General features: G+C 47.2%; 1 protein-coding gene across 1 annotated transcript; it reads left to right on the forward strand.

Annotated features, from left to right (window-relative positions):
• Positions 1 to 1,001: 1,001 nt before the first annotated feature.
• Positions 1,002 to 15,622, forward strand: LOC135804627 (core-binding factor subunit beta-like). Its single transcript, XM_065318541.1, has 6 exons — positions 1,002 to 1,411; positions 3,218 to 3,313; positions 10,169 to 10,273; positions 12,641 to 12,757; positions 13,349 to 13,486; positions 14,845 to 15,622. Exons 1-6 carry the CDS (start codon positions 1,337 to 1,339, stop codon positions 14,848 to 14,850), a joined length of 537 nt encoding a protein of 178 aa, XP_065174613.1. The 5' UTR covers positions 1,002 to 1,336; the 3' UTR covers positions 14,851 to 15,622.
• Positions 15,623 to 21,767: the final 6,145 nt, after the last annotated feature.

Consider the following 21,767-nt stretch of genomic DNA (forward strand, 5'->3'; position numbering starts at 1 on the left):
GCTGGTGACTATGTCGTATGACACTTGAACTACTTTGACACAATCTTTATTAGGCCATGGTAAAAAATAAAGTTGATTCTCAGGTCATGAGCCTGTGAAAATCAGTGCGAGCGAGCGATTTTTTATTTTAATTCCCACAAATTTTTTATTACTCCACTTTTATGTTTATGTATCTATGTCATTCGGATCTTCCCAAGTTGTACAATGTACTGTTGAGATACCGAATTCAAATAAATCAATACCATACCAATACCATTTCCAAAGATAGGGTCACACATGTGTACGTCACAGGTTCATATTTAATTTATAATTATTTTATTATTCAGGCCAGGGAGTAGAAAAATACCGGTATTTTACTACTCCCGGATTCATGCCTTTCGCATTGACCGTTTTCATGCACGCATATGCATGCATAGAAATAAAAAAAAATCGTCGGTGCGCCACCAAAAATCGATGCGCGCGTACTAGTACTTGAGAATCAAAGATATTTTTTACCATGGCCTTTATAGGAAAATTGAAATAAGTAGACAATGACATTACATGTATGTAGATGGAGCAGCAATGCCCAAGAACTCAAGAATTCACACTTCAACGGAACACTATACTACCCACTAGTACTATAGTATATTTAAATATACAGTGTGCACATGTGGTAGACTACATGTCAGATTGATTTTTATTTTATTTTATTTTTTTACATGATTGATTTACATGATTGATTATTAAATTTTTGTACTTTTGTAGAGAGATCGTAGATCATGTAGATCACCATGATCTACTATGATCTACTAATACCATTGAATACTGTCCGTACAAAACGCTGCCGTAGACGTCTTGACCTACTACCTACATACGTAGTATACAATGGTATACCTGTACCTACGCCGGCTACGTAGGCCTAGGCGTAGATCTACGTAGTGATTCAGCTAACAGTAGCTATGCGCATATGCAGTCAGTAGCTATGCAGTCAGTACAATGATTATTGTTGCAGAGATAGCATAACCAAAATGATAACACGTCAACGCAACATCAGTAGTTGTTACTGTTATCAGGGGTTATTACTTTTGCAAGTCGTTGCTTTCTGCTCGGTACTGGTACGGACTGTAGTTTGAACTAACGTTAATCGTTACTTCCTGAGCCTGAGTTTCATTGAAGTAAAGCTCGATAGATTCTTTCTTCACCGGTGCGCTATTTTCTGCTAACTTACTTTCATACTATTTCCGGTGCTACATTAGCGGGGCGCCGGTGGTCCGCGAATCAGTTTATTCCAGGATTCAACTAACTTACAGTCGGAGACTTACGATCGAGCGCACGGCCTACTGGAGCACGCTGCACTATGCCGAAAGTGCACGAGGACCAGAAGAACAAGTTCGAAGAGGACTTCTTCACCAAATTTCACAAAGACACCGAGGTACGTATCGCACGCCGCCGCCACCGCCGCTAGTACAATGTATTCTGTGAACTGAAAATCATTGAGTACTACAATTATTATTATGTTCTGTGAACTGAAAATCATTGAGTACTATAAAAGCTGTACTTTACTTTCATGTACTACGGCTAAGCAATAACCATGTGTTTTGATTGATATCCTCGGATATGTGCACTAGTGGTACATTCATTGATATCGAGTGTGCGCTAACAACCGCTCTGTAATTCGTAATAGGAATCGGAAATCATAATTGATAGCAATGAATAAAACAAATTAAGTTTTGCAGTAAAAAATGCTCCAAACTTGTGACGTTTTCATGTGGCACTCCTCAGTTGAAATACATGTAAGTCACGCATTGAGGAATGGACTCGGATGGAGAGCTAAGGATAAATTTATAGTAAAGAAAAAAGGACCAAGAAACTACAAGTAACGCAATCGCATGAGCTGATTGTTTAGTAACTGGTGCCGGTGTTAGTGGACCGTGAATATAGAGTAACTTGTAGTTTCTTAGTCCTTTTTTTCTTTACTATGCATTGAGGAATAATAACCGAACCAACCAACATTCGTTTACTCGTAGTCGAAAACATTGGGAGTTCTTTGTGTACCCAGAGTAACAAATAATTATAGCGAAATCTGGAGGTACACACAGCGCAACTCGAAATCAGCCAATAACCTACTGTAGGTTGTGAAAGGTAGTAATGAAATTAAATGCTCTCACACTCTTTATGTAGTAGGCACACACCGGGCCATCATGTTCATTCACACAGTTCTTACACTTGCATGCCCATCCACAAGTATCAGTACAGTGAAACGGCTGTCTAAGACGACCGCTCAAGAGACCTTCAAAACGTGGTCTCTGTTACCAGGTGGTCTCCTTATCCAGCCGGGGTCGTTTGACTGGAAATAGCATATCTTGGTCCTCTGCTGGTTGCAGTGGTCTTCTGGGGCAGGTGGTCGTCGCCTTATCCGAGTGGTCGCCTTGATAGGTTTTACTGCATCTTTCACACTACCTACAGTACGTTACTGGCTGGCTGTGCGTTGCACTGCTTGTACATCCTGATTTCGCTATACTTCATAGGAGGAGCAACCGAATATATTGGTTGTTCTGGTTATTGCACAGCAAGTTTCCACTGAAGAGTGTCACACAAAAACATTTTGGAAGCTAGTATTTTTACATTGTTTCGACTGCATGGTTGGTTCTATTCATTGCAATTTTACGGTTGTTGTCTCCTCGGTGATTAGAAGTACTGGAGATCATATACTTTGGTAGTTCTATGATGTCTGTTGTACCGGGCTACTAATTGCCATATGTCATTCCGGAATGCTGCCAAAGGCGTCCGTTTGTGTGTGTGTGTGTGTGTGTGTGTGTGTGTGTGTGTGTGTGTGTGTGTGTGTGTGTGTGTATGGTGTGTATATGTGTGCGTCTGAAGTAGTTATCCACGCTAGTATGGCCGTCAGATAGTGGCCCCGCACATATGATCTGAAATGCCATAATACATGTATTTTATTGCATCACGTTCACTTTGTGCCGAGATAGCCTGTGCGTGTAACTCTTTCTGCACAGAAAGAGTTTGAATAAAAGATGCTACGTTGTGCACAGAATTCGCGTCAAGGGCTGTGTAAGTGCTGGGTGCCAAATGTGTATTTTCCGGGGTCGGTTTTTGCCGAGCCCGACAACTGGTTTTACACCCTTCTTCTCTTTTAAAGTCATTGTTAGTATCTGAGTTTATCGAGTATTGTTAATTATGGTATGTGTTTGCATCTATTGTTACATTTGCTGTGGATTAGGTGAAATATGTGCTGAGAAAAGAAACGGTGGACGGCCCCAAGGAGGAGCGCATTGCGCATCTCAAGAAAGAGCTAAGGGACTCTACTTCGCACATTGTGAGTCCCGATCGGTTCAGTTGTTGTTTGGGGCACGTGTATTCTTCGCTTTGCACCCTCTGGCATTGTTGTATGAGCCATGAAGCACCAACATATGGTAATATGCACAAATGTGATGATGTATGTGTTGGATGAAATACCCGAGTTCACAATCCTTTCGGAAAAGTACGAGACTCGGTGGAAAGTTGGAGAAGTGTTCTAAAATCCTCTCTGAGTTTCAGGAGATTCTCCAAAGCTCTCCAAGCTCCCCTAGCTTCAAAGATGTTTGAAACTTCGAGATTCCCGCATTTTGTGGTCAGCGCATGCAAACTGCTGCGAAAAGCCACGTGTTGATCATGAGCGCATGGCTGGTCTTTTTTTCTTTTTCGCTCAGACGAATGGCAGTTGAGGACGACTGGGACGATGAATTCAGGGTCGTGGGTTGAGCGGAAAGTGGGGCGCCATTGTTGGGATGCAGAATGGTGTTATCCTCCCAGACACAACGGACACAGGAACGGTTAGGGGGAAAGAGGAAAGACATTTATAATGGGAGACGAAGAGACCGAGACAAAGACGAACGAAACGACTACATTATGGAAGAGAGAGCGAGAGTGACTGAGGGCGAATGCAAGATAAAGGGCCTGGGTAGCTATGGCAAATATGGGCGCAAGTAGCTACCCAGGCCAACGGAACAAAAAGTGAGTACGACTGTTGTAGTACGTTATTTTGTGTACGTCGTGTGTACGTCATGTTGGTGCATGCGCGTGTTGCTGTGGTATGAAAAGCTGTCTTCGTCTTGAGTTCACCATGTCTTCGTCTTGAGTTCATCATGTCTTCGTCTTGAGTTCATCATGTCTTCGTCTTGAGTTCGTCATGTATAGTTGTGGTTCCGTCGTCTTGTCACAAATATAGTCTTCTAAATGTAGTTATCGTCGTCCATTTGTATAAGCGCTTGGAGATGGCACGGGACTGGGAGCAGGTAGAGAAAAGCGAGTTACAACACGACTTTATACTGGGTGCATGCAGGCCAGCGTGGGAAAGGTTGTAGGTAAGCTTATACGGGAGGAGGTTCCTAACACTTACAATGAGTCATGCGGTCGAGTCACTCAAGATCCTCTGACGCGCGAAAAATCACCGAATTCTTTCAGACCTGTATCCAGGGGATACATTTCTCCGAGAAGCTAGAGAAAATTCGAACGCATCTTTAGAATAGACTCGGATGGAGATACTGATTAATTTATAGTAAAGAAAAGGACCAAGGAACTACAAGTTACATTATAACGAGCGAGCTTGGAAGCTCAGGGCCCTACGCTATGCTTTTTTGCCTTCATGACCTAGACAAAAAAAGCATAGAGATGTTATAAATTCTTATTAGTTTCAACTTTTTGTTTTTAGACATAACCTGGGATTCGAACCCGCACTATCGCCCTGCATGCATCCCCCGATACACTTCGCATACATACTAATTCTTCCAAGTTGCTTCATGTTATGATCTTGTATTTGAAAGCCCTATTTGAATATGCATTGTGGCCAGCCGTCTTTGATTGTACAGTACGGGATAGGTACGGGACATGTACGGGACAGGTACGGGACAGGTACGGTCGAGGGTAATACGACACCGTCTACCGCCTTGATGACGGCAAAAAAAGAAATGGGATGGTCTAAATTTTTCAATTCTCCTATTTTTTCAGGCATTACCTGGGATTCGAACCCGCACTATCGCCCTACATGCATTCCCCCATACACTTCGCATTCATACTCATTCTTCCAAGTTGCTACACGTTATGATCTTGCGTTTGAAAGCCCTATTTGAATATTGCAGCCAGCTGTATGTGGCCAGCTGTGTTTGATGGTACGGTACGGTACGGGACAGATACGGGATAGCGCCAGGCGTGACACAAACACACAAACAAACAAACACAAATTAAAGCTGTGTGGACCCTGGCTAGCGCCAGACGTTACTGAAGTAACGTCTTCTGCATAGCTACGGGAATAATGTCCACTAACACTACCAATTACTTGACAATCAACTCATGCGATAGCATTGAACAAAACTGACCGGCAGTACAGACGTTCTACAACTAACTGGCTATCCGAGCTCTAGCACGTCTTGGGTGCGCACTACAACAGCCTTCCAACTTGGAAGGTTCTAAGTGGTATGAAAATATAGGAGGGGAAGGTGAGCGCAACCAAGACAAAAACAAGAGTTCTATGTTTTACAGCAGTGTTAGAGTTTGCGACGCCGTGTCTGGTGGTGAAGATGGCCATGTTATAGACGACCATGTAACTCCTGAAAATGGAGTAAGTCAGGTTTTTATGGTGCAACACTTGGTGCGCGCTTTTGAGCTGGCTCCAACTCCCCAAGGTTCGGCGGGTCAGAATCAGTGATGCTGGGTGCCACGGTAAAGACCTTGCCGGCCCAGTTGCGGTGGCGGAATCTGTGGTGGCCGAATCGGTGACTCCAGATGCCAATACTGTGGCAGGTAGCAGGGACTTCAGGTTGTCCACCAGCTTCTCCACAGGGTGCGGCCACCCATCCTTCAAGAGGGAGAATGTGGCAGCTGGTGCATTTTGGTGCAGCAAAGTTTTACGGAACAGAAGCTGTGCCCTCAGCGCACTTCGTTTTTCAGCAACAGTGCGGAGGGCTGCCACACCAGCATACACCTCAGCAGTAGAACCCCAAAGACCGCCGTACTTGTGGACATCTCGGGTAAGGTCTTCTTTCTGGCGTGTGTCTCTTGCCTTCTTCTTGGCTATCTCCTCCTCCTTGTCTTTCAGGACTCAGTTTCATTCGGTGGTCTCTGATCTCTTGGCAGCATTTCTCGTACAGGTCCTGAACAGCTGGAGCCTGAACAGCTGGAGTCGACTGGCGAGCTGAGGCAAGGATAGCAGCTCGGTCCTCTTCACTTTTTGCTGACAGCCAAACTGCTGTTTTGTTGTTCGTGAACATAATCATGCCCTCCAGGGCGACGGTGTGAGCACATGGCTTTTCCCTGATCATACGGTCAAGCTGAGCGAAATCCCTCTCAGACCGTGGCACAGCATTCGTACTTGCAACTGATTGACTCTGCTGCCTGACATCATCGGATGGATCATGTAATTTCCCGTCTGACAAGTGATCTGCAAGAAGCCGTGCAGAGTACACCGCATATGCCGCACACAGTACCTGAAGGATTTCCTGGGTGACGGCATCGCTCTCATCTGGCTCAAGCAATCGGGTCATGACGACATCAAGCAGGTTGGGAATGGCACTGGCAAACGGGCGAGCTGTACCATCAAGCAGCGGCGAGGCATCTTCCGACCACTCGACAAAATGTCTGTACAGCTCTGTGTACCGTGTCGACATGTCGAAAATGGATAATGTTGCGTCCTCGAGAGCTTTCCATGGGGGGGGGGGGGGGGGGGTGATAACAAGCTTCGATAGTAAACCAAGTGCTCTGGCGCCTGCACAGAGCTTATCTACGGACAGATCGGCCTTGACAGCTTTCAACATCAGATTGGTATCGCCATGGATATCCCGGAGGAAGTGGAGAAGGGTCTCTTGTAAATAGCACACACCGGCGCCGTTGTAGAAGCAAACATAGCTGCGGTTACCACGTAGCTCGGCAAGTGGGACAGGAATGCCAGTCTCCTCCATGTAATTGTAAACATTGAAGTCAGCCGTGCAGCTGGCCTGATCGTTGCCATGCTTTTCAAAGGCGTTGGCAGTGGTGCGAAGCATGCGGATCACTCTAGACTCGGTCGTGTCAAACACCTGTGCCAGCTCTGTGGCCCCAAATGCCTTGCCTTAAAAATGGACCTCTTTCCACTTCTTCAGGCACTCTTGGGCTTGGTCCGCTAATCCAGCTATATAGTGGAGTCCGCAGAAATAGTTGCTCATTGTTGTTAACTTGCTCTGCTGCTCCGATGTCGAATCCTCCCATCCACCAACAACACTTGGCAATACGCCAGCACGGTATTTCTGAAGCAGTTCGTTGAATTTCTTCTGCACTATGCAGCAGTCACTCATGGTATTGGTGATGCCTTTCAAGATCTTCTCTGCAATTTGTTCTTTGCCGTCGCCACTGCAAGCACTCGCGACGTCTCCCAGTACGTGCTTCAGCTTGTCCAACACATGGTCTGCACTACCACACTTCATGTCCACAATTCCCAGAGTCAGCACTTCTGTGGCAGTTCGTCACAGTGCCACTTTGTAGCTGCCGAACTTGAAGCCACCCTTACTTGTGCCATCGCTGTGGAGGGTGGTGCTAGATGCTTCCATCAGGGACTCGCCAATTTGCATTGAACTGATTTGCTTGAGCTCTACAAGCATTTTGGAGAGTAGCCCGGCACTTGGAAGGGGATCAGCTGATTTACCGACCATTTTCAGTATAGAAAAAAATGGTTTCAGAAGCAGACTCGCTCTCTTCCCATTCACTCTGCAAACTCGAACTCATTTCTCAATCAATTTTTTTTACGTTTCGGCAAAATTGCCCTCATCAGGTATGCAATGGTGTGCAAGTTTGCAAAGGAGCAGTTATATACCGTGATGCAATTTTCAGTATGGTTTGGATAACTGGACCGACATGCCTTACTCCCACATTCCGCATCGCCAGTAAGCCTAGACAGCACTCCCTCACAGTATCTCGATATTTCTCACCATCCATCGTCTGCACGTCTGTACCACAGTCTTCCATTTCTTCATGCGCATCCAGCAGGCCAGCCTCAAGAGAAGAAATCTTGCTCTGAGCCGCAGAGAGCAATCGGTGAACTTCCGCCAGGCAACATTCAAGCACCCTCATTTTCTCGTTCTTGACTGACAGCTGCTTTTGGTAGTAATAAACACGGTGCTGCTCATTTGTAAGCTTGCGCTTCAGATCCAAAACTCCATATTCTCCTCATTATCCTGGGCCTCTGCAAGGGCACTGTTTCGGCGCTTCACCTTCTTTGTGGCATTCCTGATCTTATCCCGCTGCCTTTTCACAGTCTCCTCCAGAGCATCTTTCCTTTTGTTCACAGCAGCAAGTTCTCCTTCCATGGACACTAGTTCAGCAGTCATCATCTCTACAGTGGCCTGGTCACATCTGGACATGGTGGATTTGCTCTCAGCTTCGCTGCTTGATCCTGCTCTGGACCCGGAACTTGCTTCTTCTCCAGCTGGAAGAAAAAATACCTGCTCAGAAAGCAAATGCCACTGCTCTTTGTTTGCTTTCAGGAGGTAGGTACGTCTGTCTTTCAGTCTGTTCACTTTGCCAGACACTGCCTTCAAATTTTAAGTCGAACGTTCTCTCCCGGATATCCCTTCCAGCCATGTTGTGAAAGCCTTGAACGTCAATTTCTCCATTCCTTTCAATCGGAAAAGCTCCAACCCAAGACCATTGACCATTGGACTATCTCTCAGCACTACACTTCAGCGACCTAAATGCATCGTCATTTTCCACTGAACTTAGCAGCGACCTCTGAGTCAAACCCAGCACTTTACACAGATCTCCAACTACGTCCTCGCTGCTGTCACCTGTCTCCATTTCTGTGTCACTTGCCATCGTTCAGGTAATTTGGCAGGCTTTTGCTGCCTCCTGAAGTTGCAGGACGACTCGATCATACTAAATTTGAGGGTACTCTACACGAATATGAGCATTTCCCCGCCGAGCAACTAGAAAAAAGTACTGAAAAACACGATTGAAAAGTTCCTCCAGAACTTTGGACGTCTGAAAACGGTTCAACCACGGCAAGTGACACACCAAACAAAAGCTACTGTCTTCTTGCTGAATAATTTGAGCCTGCAGCAAAACATTCGAAAAACACGTCCCTCACCCACCTGGGCACGTCATGAGTACAGCCGCGTGTAGAAGCCCAATGTATGGGCCCACACACTAACCGCATGCTGCTCCCACACACCAACCGCATGCTGCCCCCACACACCAACTGCATGCTGCCCCCACACACCAACCGCATGCTGCCCCCACACACCAACCGCATGCTGCCCCCACACACCAACCGCATGCTGTCCCCACACACACCAACCGCATGCTGCTCCCACACACCAACCGCATGCTGCCCCCACACACCAACTGCATGCTGCCCCCACACACCAACCGCATGCTGCCCCCACACACCAACCGCATGCTGCCCCCACACACCAACCGCATGCTGCCCCCACACACCAACCGCATGCTACTCCCACACACCAACCCCGCATGCTGCTCCCACACACCAAATGCCAGAAGGCAAACTGGTTAGCTTCAGAATATTTGCGGACTGAGTGCGAAGATGCATGATTAATGATGGAGGATGGCTGGAGGTAAAATGCGACCCGCAATCAGTGTCGTTGCAAAGTAATGATAGAACATATCAGCTAATAACTGTCTAACCAGAAAATGCTACAAATACATCAGCTTGTACAGCTTACAATAAGACACACCGACTCAGAGAGAGAGAGAGAGAGAGAGAGAGAGAGAGAGAGAGAGAGAGAGAGAGAGAGAGAGAGAGAGAGAGAGAGAGAGAGAGAGGGAGGGAGGGAGGGAGGGAGGGAGGGAGGGAGGGAGGGAGGGAGGGAGGGAGGGAGGGAGGGAGGGAGGGAGGGAGGGAGGGAGGGAGGGAGGGAGGGAGGGAGGGAGGGAGGGAGGGAGGGAGGGAGAAAAACACAACTGGGACAAAGAAAAAAAGCGTGCATACTAGATCAATGCAGGTCGCCATGCTCAATCATAGATCCATCTATAACGTAACAGGGGTAAAATCTTACTAAACGCCATCATGTGATGTGCAAGGCAACCATACATGTGCTTATGCATTAGCGTATGCATCATGTACTATTTTGTCATAGCTTAGTGTGGTAGGTGCAATTGGCAAGTAGAACGACGTACGCTGTGACTTGTTGACTTTTCCCATCTTGGCTAGGCATTCAAAGCATGTGGAACAAACCTACCGCTCCGCTTTCCCATGGCTAAAAATGCCACCGCACCGTCCAGTGAATACGCCGACTTCGACAGAGAACCTGATAAGGTATGGTCTTGGCTCATCGGGACTCCTTTTCTTTTATTCCTGGCAGCACCTTTGACTTGCCTGATTGATTGTGATAACTTAGTACAGTACAGGTCATTCAGATATTACTAATCTTATGTTAGTGAGTTTGGGGATTTTCCAAACCCATTTAGGTCGGGTTAGGCTAGCAAATCTTACTCTAATTCGGATGGAAATGGGATCTGGACAAGTAGTCATGTAAACTTTTCCAGAGAAGTAGTTTTAGCATTCGGCAACCGAGCCAATGAACTCAACGGTTGGCTGGGCTGGACTTAGTGATCATCGGCTGATTTTGAACAAGCATGCACTTCGAAGTACAGTCAAACCTCTTTAGGACGAACACTAAGGGACCAGTGGTATTTGTTTGCAATAACGAGAGTTCTTCTTATCCATATTTTATACCCAGTGAATACACAGTGTTTTCTGCAATATAGTTATGAATACTAGTTCTTCTAAAGCGAAAGTTTGTCTTATCGGTGCTCTTCTTAACGAGGTTTCACTGTAAAGAAGACTTTGTGTCAGTGGACTTCGAGACTCTTTACCTGCATATATTTGTGTCCACGTGCTGAATAAAGACTTCTCAAAGATGTACTTCAAAGTAGTATTGGAAGTGCATTCCTCACTAGATTGCTAAAAAACAATTCTGGAGAGGCTCAACTTTTCGACCCGTTCATGATCGTAAGCATTGGCGATGATCAGCATCTTGTTTTCCTGTTACTATTGAGCACTAGTCTGCATTTGCTGCTGCAGACAAGTCGAAATGGAGATCAGACATTGTTTATGAATGAGTTTTTTGTTGACTGGAGACAGAAGCGGACTTGGCTTAATTTCAGTGTATTCTCATGCATTGTTCTTTGGCCTTTGTACGCGTGCTGTGGTATTATTATTATTATTATTCCCGTAGCTATGCAGAAGACGTTACTTCAGTAACGTCTGGCGCTAGCCAGGGTCCACACAGCTTTAATTTGGTATTTGTTTGTTTGTGTGTTTGTGTCACGCCTGGCGCTATCCGTATCTGACGGCAAAAAAGCATAGGATGTTATAATTTTTTCAATTCTCCTATTTTTTTTCAGGCATATCCTGGGATCCGAACCCGCACTATCGCCCTACATGCATTCCCCCATACACTTCGCATTCATACCCATTCTTCCAAGTTGCTTCACGTTATTATCTTGCGTTTGAAAGCCCTATTTGAATATTGCGGGCAGCTGTATGTGGCCAGCTGTGTTTGATGGTACGGTACGGGAGACGGTGTCGTATTACCCTCGATCGTACCTGTCCCGTACCTATCCCCTACCGTACCGTGCCATCAAAGACGGCTGGCCACAATGCATATTCAAATAGGGCTTTCAAATGCAAGATCACAATGTGAAACAACTTGGAAGAATGGGTATGAATGCGAAGTGTATGGGGGAATGCATGTAGGGCGATAGTGCGGGTTCGAATCCCAGGATATGCCTGGAAAAAAATAGGAGAATTGAAAAATTTATAACATCCTATGCTTTTTTTGCCGGTAGATACGGATAACGCCAGAGGTGACACAAACAAACAAATGTATGCGAAGTGTATCGGGGATGTATGAAGGGCGCGCGATAGTGCGGGTTCGAATCCCAGGTTATGTCTTTAAAAAAATGATTTTTTAAAAGAATTTATAACATCCCTATGCTTTTTTTTGTCTAGGTCATCAAGGCAAAAAAAGCATAGCGTAGGGCCCTGAGCTTCCAAGCTCTCTCGTTGAGCACTAGTAACAGGAATAGTAACGGCATTGAACAATGAAGCAGGACATTGTGCATTTTGTTGTGATGCTTGGACAGAGCAAGGCTACTGAGATAGTGTGACGGCATGACTATGTAGAAAGTGACGGCATGACTATGTAGAAAGTGTGACGGCATGACTATGTAGAAAGTGTGACGGCATGACTATGTAGATAGTGTGACGGCATGACTATGTAGATAGTGTGACGGCATGACTATGTAGAAAGTGACGGCATGACTATGTAGATAGTGTGACGGCATGACTATGTAGATAGTGTGACGGCATGACTATGTAGATAGTGTGATGGCATGACTATGTAGAAAGTGACGGCATGACTATATAGAAAGTGACGGCATGACTATGTAGAAAGTAATTTAAAACACCCATAGATTATGTCTAGGAAAGCAACGTTTCTCTGAAGTGATGGCCGTCGATTGACGACGGCGACTGTGCTGCACTTGGACGAGGTCTAACCTGGGTAGATCGCCTGCTGTCATCGTTGTCAAGCACATTTCACCCAACCACAAATGACTGCAGGAGTATGGCTAATCCGTGACTACACACGCGACTCATCTGTGTCGTTCTGTTGTTCAGGTTCACTTGCGCAGCCCGATGATTCTGAATGGCGTATGCTGCTCTCTGCTCGTGGTGTTGGACTTGAACACCTTTGACGGCATGGGCCACCTGGAGTTTGACGAGGAGCTCGCTACGGTATGGTACATCATTTTCCTGTTGCTTTCATGGATTTGTGTCGTTTCCCCGTTGGTCTCTTGCAAGCCGTACGATCCTAACAGATCATCATAGTTAGGTTTCCTATTTCTTTGCTAGCAAATTCTAAGACGTACGCAATGAATAGCCCTCGGCTGTCGGATAACATAACTGTGTGTATGTGTGTGTGTGGGGGGGGGGGGGGGGGACTGATTTGTTCAGTGGTAGATAATTGCAGTGTTCCGCTTTCATCACCAACAGCAGAAGCAGCCGTGTGCATGCGCGTACACATCCTGTGTAGAAATTATGAAGAATGCCGGTATTCATCAGCCGGAAAGATTTTAATATTGAAAAAGAAGTTCTTCAGTGGCTGCTTCACTTAGCCCTGTGCATTATGTACGACTCACAAAACATATATACATTATTGTAATACACTAAAGCTCATGAAAACACTTGACTGTGATCATAATTATTATCATGACTCACTTTCTCCCTGGGTACTAATGCACATGGCACAGCTGTCGAAGGCCATTCCAGTAGAGTCTGATTATGTGTGTGTTTTCGCGTTGCGTACTGCTGGGTGGACATTTTCAGAAACAAGCCGAGACGCCGAACGATGTCGTCGACATCCTTCCACGCCGAGTGCCAGCGTTTCCAACCCAGCCCAGCCAATCCATGCCACCAATGTCGCAACCAGTGTGGGAAGGTCAAAAGCCGCTTTCCGACTCGACTGTACGTTGAAGGGAACCCGCCATCAAGGCAGAATGTAGATGACTGGCATACACCTTCACAGTTTTTCCTGGTTTTTGTACAGTAAATACCGAGCGGTCTATTACTTGTGTTTGGGAGATTCCTACGTTCATCTGCACTAACTTACGTCACAGTCATAAATGAATCCCACTTTAACATGTCCATGCACATGAATGACTCGCTGTGTACAGGTATACCCTCGTTAGTATGACATCGCTGGCTACAAGCCAAACCTCATTAGTAGACAACGATCCGAAATCCCCTGACGAAATGCATTTAGCAGTCGTGCATGCGAGTCCGGATAAGAGATAATTCGTTTGTAGACAAAATCCTTTACAAGGTCACCTTCAGCTGTCCCACTGGTTAAATTCCCTCATTACAAGACAATACAAATGGCCTGGGCTAGCTCGATCGATGTTTCATGTCTTGTATAGGAGGTAAGATGGAAAAATTGCCTTATAAATTATAACAGGTTGTCTTGTACAGTGTTGTCGGCGGGCGGGGGGGGGGGGGGGGGGGGGGGGGGGGTGATGTAAAACGGCAGAACATGTGCAAGTCCTGATAGTAGATACAGCTCGCTATAAGACAACACTGTTGAAACCCCGCCCATTGGCAGCAATGTGCAGTTGCACACACGAGGCATTATTGTCTGATCAGTGATCACCCTGTACGTGTAGCTGAAGTTCCACTGCTGCGTAGAGCAGCAGCCAGTCCTGAAGTTCCACTGCTGCGTGGAGCAGCAGCCAGTCCTGAAGTTCCACTGCCGCGTGGAGCAGCAGCCAGTCCTGAAGTTCCACTGCTGCGTGGAGCAGCAGCCAGTCCTGAAGTTCCACTGCCGCGTGGAGCAGCAGCCAGTCCTGAAGTTCCACTGCTGCGTGGAGCAGCAGCCAGTCCTGAAGTTCCACTGCCGCGTGGAGCAGCAGCCAGTCCTGAAGTTCCACTGCTGCGTGGAGCAGCAGCCAGTCGTGAAAGGACACGCTGCAAGAAGCACAGGTACCTGGAGCGGATCGACTCATGACAGCCTTTGCCAGTGTCCTAGAAGTGCACGTTTGCAAACCTCAATATCCCGAATGAAGAGGGCACTTTTGAATTGAAGATGGATTGGGCTGGTGCCTTGGTTGTCCGTATTTCTAAGGTTTCACTGTTCTTACAACGCGGCATGGCTAGGGATAGGTTTAGAACGGACGCCTTTGGTGAGCGTGCCCGGATGTTTTACTGACAGGTATGACAGGTACAAGCACAACAACAAAAATACTCAGTTGCAGTTGCAGAAGGTGTCTGATTTTTGGTATGCTGCCACGTTTCTGTTTCTTTGTTTTTTGGATTGGTTATGATTACAGTACTAGCTGAGGGCTGGTGTCGTCCTGCCAGCATGCGCTGCGTTGCTCCACACGTTGCCGGGGCGCTGCCTGGAGGTGCTTTGCAGGCGTAATTCCTGCTTCCGACTGTCGTCTTGTTGTACCAAGCCGCTGAACACGGCCACACTGTCTCTTACCTCAAGTTGGCAACGGCCCTGCCAGCCACCTCTTACCCTGTTTTATACTAGATAAAATATCTTTATAAGACATCTAGTCCGGAAGCAGCATGATTCCACCCCAGGTCTAAAGTCCTGTGCAGATGCAGAGTATTTTACAGCAGGCATCAGTTGACTTGAGGTATGGGATCGAACTTGCAAGTAAAGTTCAAGTTGTGCGGCATATCTGTTTTTATCTGAAGTCATACTTTTCTGACACCAGACCACCTCTGTGGAAGTTTGCTCAAACTGCTCTTTGGTGGGGTTATACAATAAATCTTGAATGACAGTCTCGTGTGCGTGTTATTCTTTTTGTCCTGTGGAAATTTCACGCAATAGCGGTGCGGCCTGTACATGGGTCCGAGGCTTATTGCTCGCACATGCCTCAGTTTTGTGTGTAGTAAAGACGTAGAACTCCCCTCATCAGTGCACGTTAGGACCGGCCACTGCCCGTAGCTACGAATTGCCCGTAACCATGGTAACCTAGCTTAGGACAACTATGTGTAGTGACAACTCGGAATGTACGAGTACATACTGCAGCTGCATGCAAGTACGAACTTTTTTTTAAAGTTGTTATGACAATTACTATTTTTTCTGGTGCTGTTTCTCGTTGTTATTTCATGTTTGTGAGCTGGGGAGGGTCAGAAAGGTGCGCTGGTAGACGATAGTGCCCGAATACGGAGAGTCTGGATTAGGGGAGTTTGCGATACTGTAAGAGGTGAATCTTTATAACCGGGGGCAACGTCTTTTAAAATGTTTTAACGAAAAGGAATCCATCGTTAGCTCAAGAAATGTATGTTATTCCTACTCTCATCTGTACTGTTGACTATCACCTCCACCACTACCCTGTGATAGTACTCATCTGTACTAGAGAAATAAAAGACATACTGCATATGTGATGGCGAAGTCGTTAAACTTTGTGCCCGCTCAGTGGGATTTTGTGCAAATATGACACGTTCAACTCTTACTCATAAAAAGGACACACTTCAGGCTCATTACAAACATCTTGAAAGTTTTTGTCTTCACAAGTATACTTTCAAGCCTTCTCATCAGGTGAAATACAGGCAAGGGAAAAGGAACAGGAACAGTGGATTAAGGTACTAGTACTCTTTTCGCGGCTGTATCTGGGCCGACCGCACAAGAAGAGGCATTACTTTGGTCCCACACAAGCAAATCACTCCAAATTTTCTCCACACACAGATGAAAGGGTAGTGATTGCAGCAGCAGAAAATATATTGTCATGCTTTGCGAGATCCTTGGAAAATGTAAATCAGAATGTACACATTCTGTCGATATGACGGGCTACACATTTTCTTAAAAAAATGTCCAGGAAAAGACTATTTGATGGGTCCAAATTTGTTGGATCCAAACCATCTAGGTCTGGGGAAGGGCACCTGGGTCAGCAGAAGTCCATCCAAAGGAACAAAGGACGCACAATACACCTTATAAAACAACGTATATAATACGCGACCGTGTTGCAACATTTGAGAGAGGGCAAAGATTGTTCTAGTTAAAGTGTTGCTCTTGAAAACACCCAGGTGCCCTAGGCCTGGGCATCACCTTTCCAAAAATGTATACTTTGGGGGGTGTCCAGACACTTTATCCAAGAGAAAACTTCAGAAAACACACTCGCAGTAGGCTAAAAACAGTGAAAAAAAGGGGTCCAAAACAGACAAAAATGCAGGCATAAGCTGTAATGTCAGCAACAAAACCTCACCAAACCAAGCTAAAATCCGCCAGCCTCATATGTGACACCTTCTTGCTCTGTTCTTTGCTCTTCCCAGCCCTTTTTCTTTCTTCTCCTCTTCTTTCTTGTGCTTTTTTGCAATGCTGAACTGGCCACTTCGGCATGTGCAATGCGGTCCGTATCCTCCTTCTTCAGTGCCTTGATGGTGTTATGGCCAACAGAACACGACATTTCTCTTAAGAACTTGACAAGGGCTCATGGCACCATCATTGAAAGTGCATGTAGCAAGATTTGCAGCGAGCTCCACCAAACAGCGACCTGCATTGACTTCCTTCGGGCACATGCGCCACACGACACCATTGAATGCTTCTTTGGCATTTTGTGTGGCACCAAGCAAGCACCGTTTCAGAAGTGCCTGGTCTGCCAGTCTTCGGTAAACAGGCACCAGCAACTTGTAGATGGCCTCTGGCTTCGGGATTTTCTGCTAACAGCTGCTGGGCAGCGTAGTTGCGGCTTTTCTCGCCAACCGTGTGTGCAGCCTCAATTGCAGCTTGTTGGTGTTTCTGGAAGTTCGTCTTGTTGACAGGCTTGGGGAGGTCCATAATGGCACAGAATTTCTGGAGACCAGAGTGTCCTCGGCCAATGGGCCTGGCAGCTAAAACGGAGCATCGGTTGACGTCAAAAAATCTTGTTCTTATGGACGATGAAAACTTGACATTAGCACCAGGACATGATTCTGATGAACAGGATATGACCATGTGTGATCCTAAGCCTTGCTGTCTCTCCTTTTCCAAAATGATACCGCCAACTTTACAAACTGCACACACATTTCAGCAGAATCTCCTGCAGCTGCTCCAAGTCGAAAATACGTTTCCCGCACCAGTATGGGGCTCATCAGCCTCGAAACAATCACTGTCATCACTGCTGTCACTCGTGTCTGGGTTCGAGGTCAGTGAGGTATCAGACTCCGTTCCAACATCGCCATCGCTGTCTGATGTCTCCTGCTCCCACCAGGGTTTGCAGCCGACGAGCTTTGCAAATGAAGAGCTACGTCCAATATCTTCTGGCTCCGCTTCCACAGGAACAGGGTTAGGATCGGGAGCTGTTTCAGGCTTCTTTCCATAATATTTCTTCTTTTTGGCAACGTAGTATCTACCTTTCCATTTTTTTGTTTCCCATCTTCAAGCTCGATCAGCGAGTGCAGAATAGTTGCTGTTTGTGATGCAAAAAGCGCAAGGGAACCCAGTTTTTACGCTGGGTCGCCATTTTGTGCAGTCATGGTAACGAATATTTGAATTTTTGCCACGTGGCATGAGTACTCATTTTTGCTCTTCTGACAGCTAGCATGGTCACGCTGCAGTGCGTACATCGTACATACCCACGCACTTCACTGGCCTGTAACTCTGCAAAGACTGTGCCGATTCGCCTCAAATTTTGGATTCCACAGGTTCAGGGCCTTGTGCGTCCACTGAAAGAGTCAAAAAAGCCGATTTCTAAACTTCGATTTTTGACCCTACAAAGGAGTACTAGTACCTTAAATACAGTAAGAAGGTGGTAAAACAGCGCAAAAAGAAAGAAAGAAAGAAAGAAGATAGCTAAAGTAAACAGCGAAGATTGCAATAATGACACAAAGGTGCAAATGCGAGAAAACTCAATAAGCGCGACATGTAGTGCGACAACAAGAGACAACCACTGGACATACATGTAACTAACGAGGTTTTGACGACCTACCTAACAGCCTAAGTGTGAATTTGATTTGTTTCTGCTTGCAAAGGTTGGGTTTCCTTGTGTGAATGTATACAGCTTCCAAAACATTCAGCAATCTAGCACTGCGTACACGTGACACAATCGAAAAACAATCATCCGAATACACAGCACGACAATCAGGATGCTCAAACAAATGACTAGCAATGGACGACTCATACTTATCAGAACTAACATCAGAACAATCAGCATGTGCGGTGGACACATCCGATTTCACATGGCTAGTCGAGTGGACCCTAGCCGTTGCCTCTGTCTGTGCTTTAGTCGCTGCCATCGCCGCCGTTGCCGATCTTGTTATTCTTCTAGGGTCCACTCGACTAGCCATGTGAAATCGGATGTGTCCACCGCACATGCTTTACCACCTTCTTACTGTATTTAATCCACTGTTCCTGTTCCTTTTCCCTTGCCTGTATTTCACCTGATGAGAAGGCTTGAAAGTATACTTGTGAAGACAAAAACTTTCAAGATGTTTGTAATGAGCCTGAAGTGTGTCCTTTTTATGAGTATTATCGCATTTTTGTCTCAGAGGAAACTGTTCAACTCTTACAGTACTTCTTTCTAAGCATTCTGATGCGAACAGTGAAAGCAGTGTGATGGTACCTCAACAATCCGTTTAGGTTTCCATTCCATGTCCTGCAGGGGTGCGTTTGAACTCGGAGCTCAGTCAAACAGCAATGTACTTTTCTCCGTTAGTCGTGCCTCTGTGTGTGTGTGTGTGTGTGTGTGTGTGTGTGTGTGTGTGTGTGTGTGTGTGTGTGTGTGTGTGTGTGTGTGTGTGTGTAGGGGGGGGGGGGTATAGAGTGGAGATATTGTGTGTGTGTCACTGTGTGTGTGTGTGTGTGTGTGTGTGTGTGTGTGTGTGTGTCAGGGCCTGCTGGAGAGCCGGGTCAGCCGGGTCACGCGCCCGGCTGGGGAACTGCACGACCTGGCTGAACAGATAACACCGGGTCCAGTCTGACCCGGCTGAAAAATGTCTCAAACTAACAAACTGGATTCCTAAAATACCCGTATTTTACGACTCGCGGACCCCATCTGTTGCAAATCTAGTGCAACCGTACACACTACAGACCAGTGTATTTTACTACTCCCTGCTACAGACCACAGTCTACAAGCGACAGAAACTCGACTAGGGAGTAGGGACAACTGTGGTCAACTGGTTCGAGCGCGATCTGGCCAGCGGCGAGCAGGAAGTCAGGACATCACGCAGGAAGTCGATGGGGCAGGTAGTCAAAAGCGTAACTTTGGCTATAGCTTTTGACACAGTTGCAAGTTTTCAGCCGACTGGTGATTTGGACGATGGAGCCCGCAGCGAAGAGAAAAAAACTCACGCTTTCCAAGACTCTTGGAAGAAAGGTCAACCCTGGCTGGACTACGACCAAGGCAGTCTATCCATGTCATGCGCTTTGTGCAAGACGCATTTCCAAAGGAAGACGAGCGGCGGTGGATTTGGTTGCGATGCGTGGTTGAAAGGTAAGAACTCACTGCCTCAACTACGACAAGACTATGGCTGCATGGCATTCTGAGGTGACTCAGCGCACTACGACTGCAACGTCAACCTCGTCTGAACGGAGGGACCTGGCCCGCACACCCAGAGCTGCAGCGGCAGCAGCAGCACCAGCAGCAGCAACAGCGCCACCAGCAACAGCAGCAGCAGCGCCAGTCACTTAGCGCCAGCGCAAGCAGCAGCAGCAGCAGTTGCATCTCCACCAGTTCTCCAGTCTGCTGAAGCCTTTCAGCAGATGGTGAAGCAGATGCCAGTCGGCTTGGCCATGCAGGTGATTCAGTCGCAGCAAGCAGCCACTCCACAAGGTGCTGCAGCCCCCCCCCCCAGTGCTCTATTATGTTACTGCTTGGCATTCTTCACAATAATGTTGTTTACCTTCTGCGTTTGCGGACTTTGATAGTTCGCCTTGTTCTCTAAAATTTCCGATTTCCGGTAATAAATTCGCCTTTCTGTTTTCCTGCGTTTTGAGCAGGCTTTTTGGTTGTTTTTCTGCAGGATGATCTGACCCGGCTTGACCCGGCTGGCCTGCATGCGCCAGGTACACTCTGACCGGGCTGAGTTGAATGTCTAGAGCAGGCCCTGTGTGTGTGTGTGTATGTGCCCCCGCCCAACTGTTGGAGATGTGGGGTGACACTGATACCATCTGCGTGAAGGTTGCACAGCGTCGCCTAGAGTGGCTGGGCCATGTTGCCCAGATGGACAGTAGCCGGATGCCGAGACAGATCCTGTTTGGCTCACTTCCCACACGTCGCCCAGCACATGGCCCTCGCAAGCGCTGGAAGGATTGCGTTGTCTCCGACCTAAGAGTTTGTGGCCTCACCAAGGAATGGTACCCTATTGCTTGTGAGTCCCGCGCTGACTGGCGGGCTATGTACGCCGAGCCTGTGGAGAATGTGCCTCAGCCTGGCCCAGTGGTATGTGCGGATTGCAATCCGTCATTCTCGCGCACTGGAGATCGTGCTCGCCACAAATGTGACGAGTGTGGTTGAGCGGGCCAAGCTGATTACTGAGCAGCGAGGGGCTTGCCACTGTGGAGATTGTGGGCGTTGGTTTCGAAGCAAGGGTGGTCTAGCTGTTCACCGCTGTTCCGCACCTCAGTCTCCCGAGCCCTGGCAAGTCTATGTGCAGGATGCCTGCTGTGCTGCGCGCTGTGCTGTGTACAAGGTGTATGCCCGCTGCTTTCGGACTGCGCAAGGCCGCAGTCGTCACCGGTGCTCGAGGACTGGCTCGCACCCGACTGCCCAGCAGCGTTCAGTCATGTACGCGTGTGTTCTCGCCGGTTCCGTTAGCTCCACCATCTCCAGGACAGGTGTGTGTGTGTGTGTAAAAAAAAAAAAAAAAATGAAAAGACCAAAAATAGGGGTTCACTGGCCAGAAAATGTCACTCCAAATAGCTGTATGGTGTAGACCAGGCTGAATAGTGACCAGGTGACGGTCAATTCTTCAGCCTTGCAAGCTGTTGAATGGACTGGTGTAATCCCAGCACAAGTTGCTATGGCTTCTGCCGTAGCATTGCTATCATCGCCTCCGGCGATGGGCGTCAAAGGTCAGGTAAGGTGTGTGTGTGCGTGTGCGCGCGCGCGCGCGTGTGTGTGTGTGTGTGTGTCCAGGCCGGGCCGTCCAGGCCAACAGTGCCTGAGGTGGGGTCTTTATCGACAGGAGACTTGGTCGGATAGTTACGATGCCGACACTCTCCTCGTCGCCCCCACCTCGGAGTCCTTCGCGAGGCCTTGCAAGCCCGCGAGTGGAGCAAACTACCGCACGAAGACGACGACTTGGAACGACTCTCAGCATT

The sequence above is a fragment of the Sycon ciliatum genome, chromosome 1 (assembly GCF_964019385.1).
Source record: "Sycon ciliatum chromosome 1, ocSycCili1.1, whole genome shotgun sequence".
In the NCBI taxonomy this organism is placed as follows: domain Eukaryota; kingdom Metazoa; phylum Porifera; class Calcarea; order Leucosolenida; family Sycettidae; genus Sycon; species Sycon ciliatum.